At 35.8% G+C, this 22,372-nt stretch overlaps 1 protein-coding gene across 6 annotated transcripts in view; it reads left to right on the top strand.

Annotated features, from left to right (window-relative positions):
* Positions 1-22,372, top strand: part of Ptp99A (Protein tyrosine phosphatase 99A) — a 404,350-nt gene that overhangs the window by 179,274 nt on the left and 202,704 nt on the right. For all 6 annotated transcript variants that reach the window (XM_070105688.1, XM_070105687.1, XM_070105686.1 and 3 more), the window contains exons 4-7: positions 3,920-4,046; positions 4,252-4,375; positions 11,789-11,970; positions 19,181-19,362. In XM_070105688.1, coding sequence (XP_069961789.1) covers positions 3,920-4,046; positions 4,252-4,375; positions 11,789-11,970; positions 19,181-19,362 — 615 coding nt within the window. The remainder of the gene's footprint in view (positions 1-3,919; positions 4,047-4,251; positions 4,376-11,788; positions 11,971-19,180; positions 19,363-22,372) is intronic.

Here is a 22,372-nt window from a genome sequence, read left to right as displayed (position 1 = left end):
ATCATTCTTAACAAGTTAACTAATCGAGCATTGAAAATGTATTATTCAAATGTAGCTGATCGCTCTTGATAGTTTAACTCGTCATTCCTAATCGGTTTTTGGTTCGGTTCGGTTTGGTCACATATAACTGATTTCTTACGTGAACTAACATAATCTTCAATTAATTTGCAAAATATTATTTTCAATGTCATCAAACCGTATAAGTAAAACGAATGTGACTACTTACTATTATATTATATTATTATATGTATTTAGTTACATATATGAATCATGCAAGATCAGTTGTTCAATTTATTGTGTGTGTACTAGCTCAATTGCACAACTTTCAATAACCGTTAACTTCTAACTAAATTAAATATAGAACAAGCATTAATGCTAGCTTCGGTGAAGCCGAACACCCTTCACAGATGCATTTCTTATAGCACAGTTCTTTATTTTAATTTTAATCGTCATGTTAGTATGGCAGCTATATGCTAGAGTGATCTGAACTGAACAAATTGTTTGGAAATTAAAGCGTTGTCTTGGACAATGATCTATGCCAACTTTCGTGAAGATATCTTGTTTAATAAAAAAGATTTCCATACAAGGACTTGGTATTGATCGGTCAGTTTGTATGGCAGTTATATGCTTTAGTCGTCCGATATCAGTGGTTCCGACAAATAAGCAGTTTCTAGGGGTGAAAAGAACTTGTGGAAAATTTCATATCCATATGTCAAAAGCTGAGGGGCCTAAACCAGACCTACATGGCTAAGTCGACACAGCTCGTCCCGCTGATCATTTATATGTACAATATATATTTTAGAGGGTCTCCGACGTTTTCTTCGGGGTGTTACAAACTTCGTGGCAAGCTTAGTATACCCTGTTCCCTATCATTTTCCAGTTTTGGTTCGACTCTTCTACACTCTATTCCACCATACAGCTGTCATATACGTAACTATCTTACATATGACTGTGTAGAAGTTTTTATTCAAATAGTTACTTATACCGCAATATGCAAGTCTTCGTGTTGTTCTAGGCAGTCTAAAGCTTGTAAATGTCACAGCAGTGAAGGCATATATGTATATAGCTAACTGACTCAGTGGCGAATTTCTGCCATCAATTATCTTAACAGCTTTCTACTCAACGCTAACTAGCGCGCTCACATGTGCATCCGGCGGTGAGCTTAAGCGCTCGACGAGGAGCTTAAATGTAAACGTGTGAGTATGCGCTGATATGAGATTAAGGTGAATGCGCTTGCCATATATGTATGTAATTTCAAAATTATGCTCCAGTTTGCTTTGACTTTTACACACGACGACGCCTTCGAGAGGCTACTAAAGCCGTCCAGCCTACTTACCGATATTACCGTTACTTCGCGTGGCAGTCGCAAGCAGGCAAGCAGCCAGACATTGAGCCAACTACCAAACCAAGCAAGCAAGCTAGTGAGTCAGTCAGGCGAGCAGGCAAGTAGTCTAGTCGGCTAGTTAGCAAGCGAGGCGTGCAAGCAAGTCGGTGCCGTATAACTAACCAACAGTTGCACAAAACTTTCAAGGCAGCGGTAAATAGTTAATTTTTTCATTTTTGTGCCGCAAACTTTTCGAATTTTGAAATTCCAGCAAAAGCCTACACACGCACATACAAACATTTGTAATGTCAATGGAAAATATGTTTGTGTGTGTGTGTATGTTTTTTGCAAGTTAAAATGCCACTCTCTTTTCCTGCTCTCAAGGCCGCACGCCAGCTAGCGTTGCGGCAAAGCAACTAATGCTTGCCAAAAGCGTGCAAAGGGAGCGAGCGGTATGGCATTTCTGGCAAGTGTAAACTCTCGTATTTTTCTCCTTTGCCATAAAAAGTTTACTCATATGTGTGGCTGTGTGTGTGTGTGTGTGTTCGTCTAAGTTGGTGCAACTCGACGGGCCTTATCATTTCCCCGCTGCAATTTACTTGTTTGCCAGCTTCTGATTCGGCTGCCGCGTACTTTGCTTGTGGTAATGGCTTTGGCTTTGGCTTTGCCGCTGTTACGCGCTGCTCGCTGCTTGCCACTTGCCACTTGCCGCTTGCCAAAGTGTGCTCGGCCTCATAATTAAGGATAAGAGTATAAGAATTGTCGGCGGAAAGTGCAATTGTGGCTTTGCAAGCGGCATAAAATTATTATCGCTGTCGCGCGCATGCAAAATCACACACACACACATGTTGGTTGCATGAAAAATTACTTGACATTAATTAATTAATTTCAAAGGCAATGTAAAGTTTTCGAACTTGTGCAGTTAGGCAAAGAGCGGTTCCACTTATATTTCTCCCCTTTCTCGTATGCGCTTTCTTTTTGTTGTTGTCCTTGCACTTTTGAAAATTGGTGTGCGGCGTAAAGCGGTTGCGGTTAGTTTGGCAACTTTTATTACTTGCAACGCGTTTGCTCGACTATTTGATTATTTTTACGTTCCCCATAAAGTTAAATAGCATATTTATTAATTGCTTAAAGTAATCAAAAATTCATAAGCTCAGGAAATGGAAGTAGTTTCATGAGCTAGTTTTATTTCTGAAACTCCCAACTCATTGCCTTACGAATGTAATAGATTTTTTCATGCAAAATCAGCATGGCGCGCTGAGTGGATTTAACCATGTCCGTCTGTCTGTATATATACGAATTATTTCCTCAGTTTTTTAAGACAACTGAAATTTTGCACACGTCCTTCTCTTCCCAAAAAGTTGCTCGTTTGTCGGAACTGCCGATATCGGACCACTATAGCTACTACTGCTTGTACGGACAACCTTTTTATTTGACTAGATATCTTCACGAAATTTGACATAGGTTATTACCTGAAGCAATAATGTAATCTCCAAAGAAATTGTTCATGATCGGAATCAAGTTCTTGTAAGGAAACTTGCTATTCCAAGTGGGATCAACCTCTAACCAGTTAGCTGAGAACCCTAAACCAACTGCGAAGAAATATATATACTCAACGCTCAATTCAGATCGGTCAGACTTTTTTAGCAACCTAGAAAATATTCCGCAGCCTTAATCTATTCGAATAAGCCTTTACTGTACCACCAATAGTAATTGGAAAATCGATGGCATCGGATGAGTTTTTATTTCAAATTTCAGTCTGAATCCATAAATTTAAACCTCCAAGCAAGATACGAAAAAATATTTGAAATAACATATATAGATGATATTCCCCATAGGTTAGGTTAAGAGGTCCATCCTAACAGGAATCTCACTTGGACAGCTTAGAACGCTGGTCTGTTGTGGTACCTAAAAAACCGCTATATAGTAAGTCATAAGACCCTTGCAAATCGACAAAGCGCTTTGAGGCTATCAAAAATTCGTTGAGACGGCTAATGTCAGTTTCAGCTATGTCTCCTGGTTCGCCGAAGAAGAGATGTTTCAGCTTCAGCCGTGCAAAGACAGGACGGAGGAAAGAGTGCTTGGATGTTTCCACCTTACCCTCCTTCATACAACCTTGACAATTAGCAACCGATAAGATTTTTAGCCTTACGGCTTGAATGCCTATTGGACAGTGTACAGTAAAAACTTCCACTGATAAGCGCACGCGGGGTCCATTGGTTCAGTGCTAGAACATAAGACGCCAATGGAGATCCAACTCGGTCCCATTCCGATGTGAGCGAAGCATACAAGTTAAACAATGAGCGAAATCACCCTAATTATTATGGCTGATACTCGTGACGGACGGGTATCACACTTTATAATAGTTGTAGATCGATTATTTGTGAGAGCGTAAATTTCTAATGATGAATTTAAAATACTTACTAGATTTAATGAACTTTGGTCCAAAGTACTTATACCTATATACTTTAATGAATTTAATTTCGAATCAAAAATTATGACTTTAGATTTCATTTCAGCTCAATTGAAAACATAGTTTAGCGTTGGCGTAGCAAATATGCGTAAATCAATAAGATATTTTATTTTCAATTGCAGATTCAACTTTTGTCGGACAATTTCGGTCTACAATTTAATCCTGCCATTGCCAGCGATACAGCTGAGTATTTTTGTCTCGTCAATGACCGTCATATACCGGAGGCGATTGTGGATCTGCTGGTGCAAGGTGAGTGGAACTAACCGAAAATCCAAATTTACAAAATCATAAAAAAATAATGTACTACAATAAATTTATAATAAACATTTAATGAATTAGAACTCACATAAAGAGCGATTGGAAATATCGACCTAACTATCTGGATATTGTTAATAATATTTCAAATGCAAATTCTGTTAAATGTAAACATTTCTTTATTTTAATACATTTTCAGACGTTCCCGATCCACCAGAGCGACCTCTGCTAATCAGTTTCACATCGCGTTCTGTGAATCTCTCCTGGGCGCATTCTCAGCATCCACGCAACGCCCCAGTAACGCATTTTGTTATAGAAACCCGGTAAGTAGATGTTGAAATATATATATTAATCTAATAATATATATCTAATAAAGCTGTAAATAATGATTCAGTATCAACTGAGTAGTAACTGAATACGGGTTAAATCAATCATATTAACTAGTTCTTCGCCTCATCTAGGATACCAATAAATTCTCAAAATTCTTATAGATTTCTAGCCAGTAAATTTATTTTGTATGATTTTACAGAATTCAGAACCTTTTCTTCAAAATGCATATATTGTGCGGTCTGATAGATAAGAATGAACTGTTCTTAGTTCCTTGATTACTTATTCACCTTTATTCTTCTAACAAGTTCCAGATACAGTGACTGTCTCATTACTTCTTACAAAATGGTCATCAGTCAAATTTGTAGCGCTGGTCTCCTTCACTTTTTTTTTGCTCTTAAGAAAATTCACAAAGAAAATATATTTTAATAGTAGTTTGGTCAAGTTAATCATAATTTCCGAATAGATTTACCATTACTTACTATATTAAAGCGATGTTCAGGACTTTCAATATTCTACTGAAGTACTGAAGTTGACCAATGGACCTGGGTTTTGATTTCAGAGCATCTATATCATAACCATAAATTGTATATCTTTAAAGTTCATGTATACTCTTTTTTATATTGAGAATCTCCTGCGATAACTCTAAAATGAGTATGGAGCTTACTTTTCTAACGTTGCCACATATAGAATGTTAAGAAAGCCAAATTGCTACTCACCTCGGAGTGTTCTCTAATGCATTGCGCTAAGTGAAATAGTTTTACACATAAATTATAAATGTATACAGCATATAATTTAGTAAAGATACTTAAATTATTGGCTTTCTAAGAATATTTTTCATTTCCACTACTTAATAATTGAAAGTATACATATGCACAGGCACATAACTGTGTTGCATCAGCTTCTCATTTAAGGAGCACCTAACAGCATTTTTTACACTTTCGCACAATTGCATGGTGCACACCTCGTCTCTTATACACACACACACACATCCACACTAATTTGTGCATTCAACAGCTTCAAATGCGCGCAGCCATATAAATGTAATGTGCTGGTATTTGTATGCAACATAGCGTGTATTGCATGCAACAGCATAGCGGCTTGATAACTGTATAGCTATGCAAAAGAAGAGTGAGCGCCAGAATATTGAAGGCACTGAGCAGTCACTCAGGCATGCAAGCATTCCTCCGCCCTCGCCACACCAGCCGCCAGCAGCACTTTCATCATTGCCTGCATACATTTAGGCGCGGCCGCGTATACGCAGTTGCAACTTGCAATTCGCATTTGTTGCAATTTAATGCTGCGGCAGAAGCAACAGCTCCCCTAGAGATGGTAAAGCAAAACCATAAAAAGTAATACAAAATACAACATCAAAAACAACAACAAAATCGTTGTATTATCATTAAAGCTGATAGCGGGTATACATGTATGCCAGTGTGTGTGTGTGTGTGTGCACAACCAAGTCCTCCCGCCAATCCATCAACGACGCTACATCATCAGTTCAGTGTACCAGCGGCGACATTGGCGATATCAGCGTCATACGCCATCATCAGATGTATCAGCAGCTAACGTGATGACTTTCATATTAATTAATATGTTCAGCGATGTTGAGCTGGAGACGGCGGGTAGGGCAGAAGCAGTGGTGTAGATGCTAAAATTGTATAAAGTTGTGCATGTGTACTCGTGTTGTATGTCACTGTGCCAAGCGCTCACACAAATGTAAAACGTTGGCAACCCTGTGAGAAAAAATTCAACTTAAATTGATGCTTGTGTACATACAAATATTATTACAAATGTTTGTATTAGGTTACAATTTTACAAAATAATTATTTAATTTGTGCAAAAATGTTAAAGTCAAAACATCGCGTAAAAAATAAATTGTCTACATATTCGCACTCGATTCATATCAATTTGCCAAAAAGTTCTAAATGAAATTAAAGTGTTGCCTACATTTCGGCGCATTTACCTATATTTAAATGACGAAAAAATATCTATAAATTTATTACTGTTTGAAAAACATTGACTTTTATTATAAATTATTTGCATAACTGTTCATATTTCACTATTTAAGGGAATTTTTGCTTACTTTTAAGTCAAAGTCTTTTATGTGTCTGAAATTTGTATAAATACTGCGGTCTAGATAGAATATTATTAGCTTTTGGAAATTATTAGCTTTTCCAAATTGAGTCAATTAAATTTGTGTTGAAATGCACTTAGTTAAGCATGCATAATTAGTACAACTGTAGTAAAAATCGAAAATTACTTGTATAAGTTCCTTTTCTAAATTGAGTCAATTATGTTATTATTTACATACACTAAATTAAGGCCGCACAGCTTGTATAATTGAAGGCTTAATTGAATAATATTAATAAAAAGAATAATGTGAGTTGAGTAAAATTTAAAATGCAGTCAATTAAATTTGTGTTCACATATACATTATATAAATTGGGTCAATTAAGGTGCTGTTTACATACACTCAATTAAGCCCAAAGAGTTAGTAAACTGAAGTTTTAATTGAATATTATTAATTAAAAGAAAAATGTTAGTTTAGTCAGTTAAGTTTTTGTTCTCATACACTCAATTTGTATATTTGCAGTACAAATTGTATATTATTAACTATTGAAAATTTTTCAAATTGAGTCAATTAAATTTGTGTTCGCACATACTCAATTAAGCTCTCATAATTAGTTAAACTTTATTAAAAATTGGTATTATTAGTTGAAAAAAGGTCCTTACATTAAGTCAGTTAAGTTTTTGTTCACAGACACTCAATTAAGCTCGCACAATTTGTATCCGATAGCAAAATAATTTGGATATTTTTTTTTATTTGTTACATTCAAAAAACCAAATTTTGGAAAATTATTAATATTTTTACTGCAAATCTTTAAGCTGACTTATTTTAATTAGTATTGTAACTGTAACATTAATTCTATTGTAAATATTATTCAATTAGTCACACCAACTATTCATAATTGTTTTGATAATGGACTAGATATTTAACTATAACATTAGTGCCATTTCTAAAAACAGTATATAGTATCTCTTCTCACTGAGTACAGATTTTCTTAGGTCACTAGAGTGCTTAGTAAGTACTAATTGGCAGGCAATTGATAGTAATTTTGTTATATAAGCTGACTATAAAAACCTAAAATGTTGAAATTTTCCAATTATGCTGATGTTTACAAATATTCATAGTTGGTCTTTATAAATTCAGATGAAACAGTTACATATGTGTCTCCCTAGTTCTGTGTTCCTTATTCAATACTAAATTTTCAACGCTTTTCAAGTCAATGCCGCTAAATATATCCAGTCTTATACGTACATGAAGGTAATCAAATAAGAAGTGAAAGATGAAGGCGAAGCAAGACGAGTAAAGTATTCAATGCGACAGTAAAAGTAAATAAGAAATGTTTCGTTGCGAACATTTTTTCGGCATGTCAGGCATTGTAGTTCAACCCACTTATGCACTCAAGCGCCAATAATAATGTTTCACTGGTATGAAGATATACCGGCATATTTAGACTTTCAGACAAACATATTTATAGGTTTCGGTGTAAACCTGCATGTGGGACATACACTAACGGACGTCTATGATTTACGAACATAAACAATAAGGGCTTTTATGGTTGAATAATCAGCTAGGCATTGTCAAATATTATATTAATATTTATACATACATTTGGAAACTTGTGCTAAGTTAGAATATGCTCACATAGGGATGTTGGGATTATGAACATTACTTAAATATTGTAAGATGATAAGAAAGTAAGAAATTTGTTATATACTTATTAGGGTGTCCAAAAATAATTATAACTCGAAATTTATTTTAAAAGTAAGTGGCCCACTCTAGTTGTAAAAAAAAAAGTTTTTTTTATTAAATTTTCTTATTTTATAATCTACAAATTTTTCCCTCATACTAAGCAAAAAAAAATTTTTGTTTTTCACTCCACCCTCATAATTATGACAATAAAAGCGTTGCTGAAAAGTTAATATTTCTAAACCCCGTATTATTTCTCTGCCCATCCACAAACAACCTCAATATTATAAAGTCTACGCTATTGACAGAATATGTCTTATTTAACATTTTCACAAAAAAGTTTGAAGAAACTGTAGATATCTGTATACCATTAAAATAATATACAAATAAACAAAAGTATACATTAAGGCGCATTGATATGTAGAACATATGATCTAGCAAAGACACAAACCTAACACCATTGTTTTAAAATTATTTAAAAAATAATAATTCCAAACAATCGCCAATAAAGAACATTCCTTAACTGCACCAAAACGCCACCAAAGGCGTCTATAATTCAGTAAGAGAAAGATGGTAAGATGTCTCACATAAACTGTGAAATGGTGTTGCGCAATCGCGGCTTTGTTAATATTAAGCAACTGGGTCGCCAACTGCATAGCCGTGCGTCTTGTTTCTAGTCCCTGAAGACACAGTGACACGTAAACTCAGTGTCTTTACCCTCGTTTAATATATGTGGTGTACCAGATATCCTAATATGTGACTATTAAGATTTAAAAGCCGAAAGAGAAAAAGTTTGTAAGTTTTAAAATGCAGCACTGAATATTTGTGGGAAATATCATATGATAATAATTTTATAGAGTACATTTAGGCTAATTAGGAAAGAAGTAAATAAATTTTCCTCTAAAATGTTCATTCCATGTAAAGGCAAAGGAATGTTTCCTCGTATGGACAGTTTTGTTTAATGACCGTATTGACTTTTGTTTAAGAAACTTTGAAAGTACTTAATCACTGTAAAACCTTCTTATAACGGCATGACAATTTATAAACGTGTTATTTTGAAAGGGCCATTAAAACCAAAACAACATAAATAATGTATTTGAAAGCTTTTATTAACCACTATTGAAGTAATATCAGCAACTAAACTGAAGAAAGATATAAAAATAGTTAAACTCTTCTGGAAATCATCCGTGAGTGCTAGTGCGCCGGCCAGTATATTACAAACAGCATTTCTATAATGCAAGCTGCAGGTTTCACCACATTTCAGCACCCATTTGAAATTGTAAAAAACCAAAAACTAAAATAGCAAAAACTTCAAATATTAACATAAAAAAATTGCAATTTCATAGAGAAACAGTAGCTTAATCAGCATTGCATTGGCTCTTGTCAACTCCCTCACTCAGCAGTTGCTCTACAAATTTTGTAGTTGTTGCAAGTTAACAGCTTCATAAGCTAGGGATGCTCTAATTTATAACTTATGTACCAAAAGTTCTTCATTAGCTCTGAAATAGATAATTTTGTATAGAAATGTAAAAGTCAATTAAATCAACGAATTTCGAAATACAGTTAGCATTTATAGTCACGAGAGATGTTCTCAGTTTCAACTACTAAAGGATGGAAAAAAGCTATTCTAAGCTGTTGAGATGTAGTTTGCCAGTAAGTTATTTAAGTACGGTGTCTATAATTTTTTTCTTAAGTTTTAGCGTTTATTTAAGAGAAACATGTACAATAGTATTTTGCTAAGTATTGACTATCTGAAGTTACAACATATTTCCACCTTTCTGCCAACTTGTGTTTTCCAGAATGAATGAATCCAATTTTTGACACACTGTTCTGATGTGAATCGTTTTCAGATGTATTCACGGAAACAAATGTTAGTCAGAAAAGGCAAGGTCTAGGCTATAGGGCATGTGAGAGAAAACTTCCCACAACTTGAGACTGAGCGTTGTCATTATGGAAAATCCTTGTTGCGTGTCCAGTCGCAAATTCAGGGCGCTTTTCGACAATCAGTCGCTTTAATTTGTTGAGTTGTTGTCGGTAGCGTTCTTCATTAATATTTTTACCCGGTTTTAGAAGTTCTTAATACATAATAAATTTTTTTAACAAATAAATTTTTTTCGAAAGAATAATGAAACTAGTACTTTTGTAATTTATTAATGATTTTTTTTTAGTTATATGTGTAACGCTATTAACAAAAACTTTTTATTTTAAAATTGTTTTATTAAAACTATCCTATATTTATTGTTCGTAAAAAATATAAACACCCTAATGTGCACATAAAACTACTTGAAATATATATAACGTGTTTATAAATGTCGTCAACGTTATTGCCCACAGCTTTGTTATTACTACTTGCAGCTCTCTCACCTTGCACACATAACGTACCGTTATTCTAAAAGTCCAAATATAGGCATAATAGTCACATATACTATATATGTATGTGTATATATACCCGACACATGTATAATATAAAAATGACAAAAAAAAATTAAATAATTATGAAAGCAGGTTATTCAACAAAGCTTATTATGCAGACACATTCATGTACGTGCGTATGTATCTGCTAGCGGCGCCAAGCGCGCATGTGTGTGTGTCTGCAGGTGGATGTTTTGATCTCATTCAAAATTATTGCATTCACTGTTGGCATCACTTATTACTAAATGCATTGAGTCACTCGCTGCTTTCATGCACCCACACTAACGCACACTCACAAAAATACAAACGAATACATGTGCATTTGCTTTGGTAATATTTTTTAATGGAATTTATTATTTTCATGCTCTAGCTCTCGAATAAGTTTATTTAAATGCGGTTTTGTGAGTGACTGCGTGTGTGGGCATATAAAAAATTGTATACACTCGCGCAATTCGCCCGCTGCTTAATTCACTTTGATGCTGGGGACATGTTGGTATTCTATTAAAAGTTTATTTCTTTTATAAAATCTGCGCGCAGACAGTTCCATTGAATTTACAAGCAATTTTTTCTTTGATTTTCTTGTAAAAGCGGATTTTTTTGAATTAGTCATAAGCATTCGGTTTTATGGTCTAATAACGCTACATAATGCATTAACATAATAAACGCTGCATAGTAAGAATATATATATAATAAGCAAATAAGTGGCTTTATAGAAATTAATTTTTAATCTCAATTTCATTTGATGGAGTGGAAAAAGTCTGAATAAAATTATATTATTTAAATCAGATGTCATCATTAAAACAGGTTTAAGAAAAATAATAATTTATAAAATGTTTTTACAATTATTGAGAGTTCAAATTGTTGCTGTTTTGCATAATCATAAAAATTGCAGAATATATGTATAATCTGTCAACATTATTAGCAAAAACTATCAATATTAAAAGAATATATTTTTGTAATTTAAAAATAACTATGGTGGAGCGAAAATAAATTTATTTGTTTTGCTTAGCCCGAGGGTAAAATTTTTAGATTATAAAAAACGGAAATTTTTGGTAAAAAAAAATTTTTTTTTGGTTTAAACTATTTACATTTATATAAAAATGAGACGGTTTTTGAGTCAAATTTTGTTTTAACGCTTAAGGAAAGCATGTGGTCTCTCATGAAACTCGAAAAAAAGAGAACTTAATGTGAATAAATCTCTTTAACAAAGGAATAACAAAATTAAATTTATTTTTTGCAGTGTCGGTGAAAATGGACCTTGGGATCAAGTACCACAAATTTTAACCAAATCAAATCAGACATCATATCAAGTCACCGCACTAATACCCTTCACCGTTTATAGCTTTCGTTTGCTGGCAGTGAATAAGTTGGGTATAAGCGCACCGTCCAAGGAATCCTACTACATTGTCACACTGCGCGAGGGTGAGTATATTTATTAAAATAACGCTATTTTTATTTAGAACTAATTTGTATTAGAAGGTGTCATTATAATATTGAATCCAGCTGTATGAGTCAAAGACCTAAACGTACACTATAGAAGTAAAGATTTGTATTTTGGATAGCGCAACATTTAAGAACTATTATTGGTGTTTATGGTATGCCTAATTAGGTATATAATTAGGGTGAACCATTTTGAGGTTTCATACTTAAAAAAAAAAAAAAAACATAAAATTCAAATTAAATAGGGAATGTTTATTACCATTCAAAAGAACATTCTTTGGAATTTATTTCTTGAAGATTATCTCTTTCAAAAGTTGGCCGCGGCTACGTCTCAGATGGTCCATTTTTCGAGTACAATTTTCAATGACTCGTTCGAGCGATCCACAGGAAAAGCGTTCCACAGGAAAAAAGCTAACGGTGTGATCACACGATCTTGGTGGCCAATCGACCGATACAAAACGTAAAATTATTTTCTCACCGAAGTGTTATCTCAATAAATCCATTGATTGATGCGATGTGTGGGAAATGGCGCCGTCTTCTTGAAACCGAATGCCGCCTAGATCACAAGGTTCAATTTCAGGCATCAAATAGTCGGTCATCATGGTGAAATAACGGTTACCATTGACGATTACATGCTCACCAGCATCATTTTTGAAGAAATATGGACCGATGATTCTACCGGCGCACAAACCCCACCAAACCGTTGTCTTATCTAGATGAAATGGCATGTCTTGAATCTCTTCAGGTTGCTCTTTATCACAAATACGGGAGTTTTGCTTGTTTATATATACTTATAGAGTCAGAAATGGGCCTCATCGCTGAATAAAATTTGACTCGAAAACGTCGAATCTTCTTGGAACTTTTCATGAGCCCATAGAGCGAAGCAATGTTGGTTTGGAAGGTTGAGCGGCTTCAGTTCTTGCACAAGCCATATTTTGTACGCGCGCGAAACATATTCTTTACAGAACGTGAAATTTTGTAATAAAGTTGAACAAATTGTAAACGTTGTTCAGACGTAAGTCTTTCCATAATGAAATGCCAAACAATACTGAACAAGAGTAACATGACAGCTAGACAATACTCTCGCGTGATCTGTCAAAAAAAGCAATTGAAAAGAGTATTGAAAAAAAACTGTACGTATTTTAATACAAATCTTTATTATTGCCTTCAAACTAAACACTTGTTGCGCTAACACAAGCATGCCAGCCTTGACTCCAATTTTGCGTATAAGTCTCGGCTGCGGTAAATTTTTCGGTTTCAGTTCATTTTTCCAGGGGTTTATGAATAAATAATACTGGACCTGATCGAAAAATCTGACTACCCCTAACCCCTTAACAGAGGTGAATGGACATAAGTTAAGTTTTCGATGACTTCAAGACCTTTACCGAATGCTTTATGCCGCCCGAATACTTGCGTTCGTGATAAAATAGACTTCCATAGCCCTGACTCCATTGGAAACACAAAATTCCAAGCAAACTCGTTAAATGTTTTACTTTTTGATAAAAATTGCCAGACAAACTGTTTGTGTCGCAAACAAACAGCTGCCAAGCTCACACTAATTGACATATGCAGATCAAACTTCACATAAACATAAAAAATTTTGTAGTTTTTATCAACTCGGTTGCTATGCGCAGTTTATATGGACGAGTTCGATATTCCACTGCTTTCTATCATTAAAAACGGTGACGGATAAAGCGTGACTATTTTGAAGCTGGGAGAATATTATTTAATCTTAGCGAAGCAAAGCTGTAAGTGTCGAAATTCAGCTTACTAGTTATATTTGTCAGGGCAAGCTCAGTATCTAATTTCTTCCGCTTACCAACTAAGGCACCAGTAACCTAAAGTTAGCAAAATGTTAAAATGATTATTTCACAAGCTTTATAATGCAGAGACTTTCCTCCTACTCCACCCAAAAGCCTGAAAACTGTCAATGGTATAAACATAGCGAGGAGTAGCAAGTTCTCAGAATACATGAACAATACCAGCAAGCGTAACCAATTACCTTTCACCTGTTATGAGAACTTGAATTCGCAAATCATTCCTTGAACCATTTGTATAAACTTGTCAGCAAGAGAATTTCGTTGACTCAGTGACTTTTAGTTGAACAACCAAGCAATTAGCAGTAACAAGTAACGACAAAGAGCGTAACGAAAATGAATTTAAAAGAAAATAACCATACACACATACTCATACATACGCATGTACACACATATGCGGAAAAAGCGCAAAGCCGCTTGACGCTCAATGTGACTATGAATGGAAGCAATATCTGTCAATTGACGACAAAATTCAACAATAAAAGCTAACAAAGTTGCCGAAAAGCCACACAGCGTTATGTGGACGCACAAATACCACAACACATAGATATGTATTCGTGGGTGTATGTGTGTTTGTATAAAATAAGCCAAATTTATTACTTGCGATCGCAGCGAATTGGCGAAATGTTATAATTCAATGCAGTATTCTGCATAGCGCAGCAAAGACACATATGCCTTTTTCTATGTATGTATATGTGTGCGTGTGACAACTCACTTGCCCAGCAATACGAAGCAATAATGAAGCTACAAACATTTACAACAATATATCGAAGCTGCAATCGAAGTCACTCGCCAGTAAGTTGTTCACATGCAACAACAACAATAGCAACTTCAACTACAGTGATGACAACAACAGCAATAATTGCCGCAAACAGCAAAGCAAGAGCATTGAAGTGTCATTAGCGTGTGACAGGCTCAACTGTCGTGATGACGACAGAACGAGAGAAGTAGCAGCAATAACAACAACTAATATAAAGCAACAACAAATAAGCCAAGCAATTGCTTTGTTGGCACAGTAAGTATTCAGCTGTTGCTTGCCACCACTTGCAGCGGCACACAATCGCCGCAAGAAGTCGAAATATTTCGTGTATAAGTGTGTACGCGTGTGCGTATGTGTGTGACAGGATCTCCTGGCATTTAGTGGCACAACATACGCTTACGCTCACATACACATGCAACATATACACACATGCTTGTGTGCCCACCTAATTCCATATACCATTCCTTACCTGGCGGCCAAATAGCAGTTACTTGACTCGGCTTGTGTTTGCAGCGTTCTTATTCATTATTGTTTTTATTGTTGTTGTTGCCTCTACTCAGTATCTCCCAGACGACTAGCATGCTCTTGTCTGCCACCATCTTGAGTTGCCAGCAAAATGTTCGTTTACGCTCTTTGCGGCTGCCACTTTGTCAACAATTAAGGTGTTCATTGTAGCCACACACCGGCACACTCACACATATACATATGCACGGATGCCGGCGGTGGAAAATCTCCTCATGCACGCAACGCCAAGCAGTCATGCACACAAATATTATCTCTGTTTGTCACTCAAATGCGTGTGCTGTTTCGTAGGTGTGTTTTGTTGGTGTTGGTAGGTACTTGCCGCAAGCATTTGTGTCAGTTGTATACGCCAAAATGAGCTTCCGTTTATTAGAAACGATGCAAATTATACACATATTTTCCCAAAACGTTTCGGCTTTTGTGCTCATGCTTTTGAAGAAGCAGAAGAAGCACACCTACACGCCCGTCGCTTCCTTTTCACGCTGATATGACTGTGCTCTGCGATGCTTTGTTTGACCTTTGCATCGAATTTAGTTCGGAAAGAAGTTCATCTCGTATGAAAATATCATTTGATACTTAGCGACCAAATTGAATTTTGCCCTCAGGAAGCGTTGACTTTCCTTTCTCAATTGCTTTATTCATCGAAAGAGTGTTGCGGTGGCGTTGTTCAGCATGCCTTATGACTTGGGTCGGTCGTGTATCGAGCTCGAATCGTCAGTTTTATTCATAACAATCTTAATATAAAAGCTTGCATATTTAGGTGAGGTAATGTTGGATGCGTGGGGAAGTCATCAGGCTCACTTCTGTGGCTTCCCTTGACTGAGTTTGAGCGTGATGGATGACATTTTGGAGGCACAAGTTAAAGTACTCCATATTAAATTTTGAAGGTACAATCGAAAAACTCTTGGCCTATACAGAAATGTATACTATCTGATCAAATTTGACCTGCATTTTAATACCAATCTTTAATCTTTCAAAATAGGCTTCTGAACCAATACATACAGTGGTTATAAGCCTCAGCTGGAATAGCCTTCAAAGCTTTTTGAAATTTGTGTTTCTTTTGGTTTCACGTGACGTCACATTCATAGATGCACGCCTCCAGTGAGGATACATTTGATGAATATAAGCATTTTTTTCAATGTTTCAATGAGTGGTAGACAAACAGCTGACAGACACATACTATTTGACATATCGAGATCAATCTTCACACGAAAATAAAAATAAGTTGTTTGAATAGGTTGTGGACAGTTTAAATGGGCCCATCCGGGTTAAATTTGATGGTTGGTATAATCCCAACAATGAGGATGAAATATAAAATAATCCACTTAAACGTAATTATTCGCAAACGTTGGGGTCTCTTCACTAAAGCAGTTAAATTGAAGTTATTAAAAAACTAGTCTGGCATAAGGAGCTGCTTTGAACCATTTTCGTTCGTACTTCTAGAATATTTCGAGTAATTGGTCTCCTCATCTGCAAACAAGGTTTATTATTTTTCGTATCTTTGCGACAACAGTCGCATTTATGTATTTGGTTATACTGTCAAATAATTGTTGGCATAGGACGTTTACACGATACCGTTTCCAAAATAAGCTCGCGAATATTTTATGCCTTTACAATAACAACATCGAGTATTTAATAAAGTGACTTGCATACTGTTCAATCGAAATTAAAGAAAAGTCGCTTTTCACTCATTTAAATTAGTAGTATATCTAATTACTCAGAATTTCATAGTACGAACGCTCTCTTCGTATGAAACCACACAATCTATTTGATAAGGTTCAATAACTTTTGAGAACAAAACAATCAACTAAAATAATAATGAAAATGGATTTCGCAATAAGAGGATTTATGAGTTGACACAAAACATAATCTTCAATTCTGGCGTATGTTCTATGCAAACCATGACCAACAAACCTACTTTTAGAATGACTCTAGATGAGATCGTAGAAAAAATCGGCACTAGTTTGTTTGCATTATTAATTTCTGGGAGATTCATTGAAATCTGTCGTAGCAATCAGAGTTTTAAATACATTTTGAGTGTCCAACGACTCGTACTATAACCCATAAAACCAAGGAAACTAACTCTCTTTCATTTATGTCTTAAGATCTCAAACAGGGTTTTACAAACTTCTCTTCTGAAGCCAACGCAGGTTACACGGTAAAGGTTGAAGGAGACAAATACACGCTATCACAATGCTTAAAGCTCTGTAAAAGAGAAGAGGTTGAACTAAGCAAACGTAAAATTTGCTAGGCCCGCAGTGTTGTATTTTAAAATATAATATATATAACCCGGGCTCCGCTATAGCCAAATTTATCCGTAATATGATTTTCGCTAACCTAACTTAAGGTGATAAAATAATGAGAGAAAGACACTTCCTTGCTCAATTAAATAAAGTAGCTGAATGAAAGCAACTTTGCAAACAACACTCTAAGAGGGAGAGCAGAAGATAGGTGTACCGTGTACCGCATTGTAGCAAATTTAAATCGAGATGACATTTACGCAATAAAATAGCTGTCAAGGGGAGTAAAGGGTGAGGTTTAAAAAAGCCCTTGAGCATAAAGTAAATTCGAACACACGCCGGCCCAATAAAAGTTTAAAGCATAAATGAATTGATACGACAAAGATAGGGAGAGTGGCACTAAAAAATGCTCAAGAATTTGAAAACAACACCAACAACCACGCCCACACTAAAATACAAGTACGAGCTCACCGTAACCAAATGAGGCATTCGCCATCGCTCGAGACGTTGAAACGCTGCGAAATAAATACCCAATGTAAGGCACGTGTAAGGGAATGTGGGACAGGCTAGTAGATAAAAATAGCGCAAGAAAAAAAGTAAACGCAATGAAGACAGCAGGAAGTGAGTCACTAGCAGGTAACTTATACCGAAGCGTGACAACTTGACAATGCGCTACTAAAAATTACAACGACACCACGTAGAATACGAAATTATTTTAGTGACTGTGAGAACACTAGAAGAACACAAAAATCGAGGCGGATAAACAAGGAGCATTTCGAGCGGGGGAATATTTCAGGTGTTTAGAATAACTAAAATACTCCTCCGCTCAAACAGTGTAGAAAAAGTTAAACTTCAGAGTATTAAAATTGCAATTCTACTCTTTGGTTTGCTATTCTATCGAAATATGCTACCGTTTTCTCTTTCCAATAGATAGATTACAACAATGGATGATATTAATGTCGAATTTTTAAACTACGTGCTCAAACGGTCGATCTGAAGACGAGCTGTTTCGATGTATTATAGATCACAAAGAGGAGTTCCTAGGAATTGAGAGATCTGGTTTTTTTATTGTGTAGTGAATACAGTGTACCTTCAAAGACTTCATTCTTATCGTAGTTCCGGAATTCCCACTGAAAGATCGCGACACCTGAATTGATTAAGAAATAATTTGTAGAACAATCTTCTAGCTACGCGCTGTAGAATTGCGAAAGTTCGAGAGCAGTTTTAATATATAATAAGAACTGAAACTCGCTCCCACAAGTACTCAGTAGTAAGCACTTCGCAAACTCTGAAAATCAACCCAAAGATATATGTTTTCATTGTGTTTTTTATTCACAAGCTTTAAAGCTCAGGCTTACCTTATGTTTTAGTTAGAACTTTGTAGGCACTTCAGCTTCCTACTCTAACATAAAAGAACAATTAGTGCTGAATCGAGAGCCCTTAAAGTTGGCTAGAACTTCGACGATATTTGGTTTCAACGGAATAGCGCACCACAGCTTACAAGAAAAGTACAATCGTCTCGAAGATTCCAAATGAGCCTATCAGAAGCAGAGGTGTGAAGACGTTAAGCTCATTTCAACGACGTCCTTACCCAACGTTATACGAGACTGTGACTATTAGGTCGTATGTCGAACAAACCAAACGTCAGATAGCGCAGTTTAACACTTACTGTGACCTTGAAGCTCTAAGCTAAAAACAGATGGCACTTCAAATCCACTTGATTTTGACTAGGAATTTATATTATTTTTTTTATACCATAAAGGCACTGTTTACTTAGTTTTTAAGTATCCAGTTTCTTTCAATTGACATTTCACTTATGGGTGAACTTCCTTAACATTTTGTTTTCATTTCAGCTCCAACTGGCAAACCAATACCAACAACCGCTCACAATACCTCGTCTACATCGGTATATATATCGTGGAAACCACCGCCAGCCGACACTATACTCGGCGAATTTCTCGGTTATCGTATAACATATCGACCACGAGATCGTAACGACACCAAGGAGATTTACATACGCGATAGCACCGTCGAGGTAAGTACGATTTAACCGAATGATGTAGGCTATGCAAGGCTACGCTCAGTACGCTAAAGAGCCTATCATTCAACCGCTAAATGTCAACCTTAGGTTGTTACTTTTATCGTAAAGCACCCCACCAACGAACGACCGAACAAATGTTTGCGTATCATTTGTATTTTGAGGCGTTGCGCTTCATTGTGTCTGCACAATTGCCGACAACACAAATGCGCGCATGTATCACCTCTCATCATCTCGTCACATTGGCTCGTTTATCACCTGCACCGCCGGCACTTGCAGGCCGACAGACGATGAAGTACTCTCCCGCCGGGAAGGTCGTATCGTCAGCCGTGAATGCAATTTATTTTCATTCGATTGTCATTGTCACTGTTAGCGTTGTAGCCGTCGCCGTGTAAATCTCTGACAGCCACCGGTGCATCCACATATTCTGAATATAACTTTTTCGGCTTTACCTACCTGGCGACAATCGACCAGCAAGACCATGGCTCAGTGTCGTGTACCCAGCAAGCTAACTAATGTGTTTCCCTGCCAAGTCATCTAAAGTGCGCAACCTAAGCTGCAATAAAATTGTGTTTTAGCGCATTGAAAAGTACTGGGAGGATACTGCTCCACTTACAAGTACAAATCATACCAAAGTCTAACTAGTTTCCATAGCATTTTGCATAATTTGCAAGACCTCGTCTCTTATTGCTGTGACATTTCATTTCCACTAAATACTTTAAAAGATTTTAGAAAACCGACAGAAATGATAATCCCAATAATCGATATCAGGATAAAGACAATGAGACCACAAAGTGGAATGTCTAGAGACCTATCTTATTACATATATCTGTACTTGACCCTTAGCAAAAATAAACCACACACCATAATCAGCAATATGAGTAAATAAACTTGAAAACTCGCTTTAATAAGTACAGAACAAGAAAATATGACTGGTAATGCCTCTTTCGACATCGAATTCTTTTACCGAATTCTTTTACCGAAGTGTTTGGAAAACGAAGTTTTGTCACATTCTTCGAAATTTTGTATAAAAACATCGGGTGTTTAATGTGTGTGTTTAAATTGAACTACTCAAAATAATTTTTTTTGCTTAGCCTGAAGGTAAAATCTGTAAATTATAAAAAAAATAAAATTTTTGAACAAAAAAAAAAAAATATTTAACATCTAGAGGCGGACTCAGTTTTTAAGAAAATTTCGAGTTAACATTTTTTTGGACAAAAAAAAATTATGTTTAGTTTAAACTATTTACATTTATATAAAAATTACCGAATGTGACGGTTTTTGACTCAAAATTTATTTTAACGCTTAAGGAAAGCATGTTGTCGCTTAAGACTTTTTTATTAACTAAAATAATGACCACAAACATTTTTTTTAAGTTGATAACTTTAAGAAATAAGACTCTCCGCAGCTTCTAGAACACTCATCAAACTGAGTGGGAATTTTTTTTTCCAAAAATTTTTTTTTTTATAATCTACAAATTTTACCCTCAAGTTATCTTTTTATTATTCTTCAAGTGGCCGTGAAACGTTTCTGGTTCAAAAAAACTACTAACCGATTTGTTTCTACCGCATGATAGAATGATATCGAATTTGGTTAGAATAATAAAATATGAGTGAAAAGAATTCTTCTATTTGTTCACCAATAATATAATGGAAGACAAGGCTCATCTAAATGGAAAATCACTATAATATACCAGCTAAATAGATTATTTGGTAAACGCTCAAAATCAGGTTCTTACAAAGAGAATTACCGGTTTGGATATCTTAAATGTAATAAAGAGGTTCGAAGTTAATCCCGCGGCCTATCGCCGAACATGCGGTGACAATTTGAATGACAAAAGTCTATTTACGTTTCAAGATTGTTCCTTTCCGGAAACCAATAGCACTCTCAGCCTCTACCGACCCATTCTGGTATAGCCCTTTCATTATGTGGTTACAAAACCAAGGTGCAAAAGCTATCACCGGCACATACTCATTCGAAATCTGTATACATAACTAACATGAAATTCACAGCTGACACGCTCGTCGCAGCCACAATTTCCGTCCGACCACCAACACCAAAGGCCTGAAACTGTAGTTAGCCAAAAACGATACTGTCACTGCCACTCCCAGCTCACTCATACCACCTGTCTCACGCAAATTTAGTTGCGCCACATCGTACTTTCACCCCGTCAGCCTGTCTGGCTGTCTGGCTGTTTGTAAGTTTGTATGTGTGCAGTTACATTGCTTTGCCATTTGGTCCCTAAAATTCAAAGCCTAAAAAGTTTTACTTACAATTTCCGGTGTCGTTCGTTGATTTGCCAGCTCATGGGCTGTACAAAGTTGTTTGCTCTTATTGCTCCGAGTGCTGTTGTTGTTGTCATTGTCGTTGTGGCAATTTGAATTGTTCTCAACACTTGCTGTTGGCGTTGTTGCTTTTATTGTTGTAGCTATTGTTTTGTAGTTTAGTATCGGATTTGCCGTCGCGGATCGCTGTGAATTTATACCTTTGTTGTAACGGCATTAAGGCTGGTGTTTTGTTGTTGATTTTGTTTTTGCTTTTTTGGCATTTATGTTGACAACTTAGTTAAATGCCGCGCTAAGCGCCTACAAATGGCTAAACGGGCTCATGTACCTAATATTAAAAGGTAATTTACGTGTATCTCATGAAATCGCGTGCAAATCCAATTGCAATCGTGATAAAATAAACAACAGCAACAACAACAGTGGAGGACGCAAATAGACATTTTATGAACATTGCCTGCTGAAAAGGACCGAAAGCGTAACGGGGCTATCAAATGAAATTAAATAGTTCCTTTTAGACTTTAACAGTTTTCTAAGTAGACTGAGAGTTCTTGCCCGCCTGTTATATGTTTCCTTCTATATAAATATCATAATTATTTTCTTTTTGGAGAAACTTCCCACGAATTAATCAATTCGAAACTAATTTTTGGCTGGAGTAAAAAGTCGAGCTTAACTTCAACTCTTAAGTTTTTATTATTATTACTCTTATCTCTTACTATCGCTCA

Source organism: Bactrocera oleae, chromosome 2 (assembly GCF_042242935.1).
Source record: "Bactrocera oleae isolate idBacOlea1 chromosome 2, idBacOlea1, whole genome shotgun sequence".
Classification (NCBI taxonomy): Eukaryota; Metazoa; Arthropoda; class Insecta; order Diptera; family Tephritidae; genus Bactrocera; species Bactrocera oleae.
The sequence above is the reverse complement of the archived record's forward strand: the minus strand, read 5'-3'. Positions and strand labels throughout refer to the sequence as shown.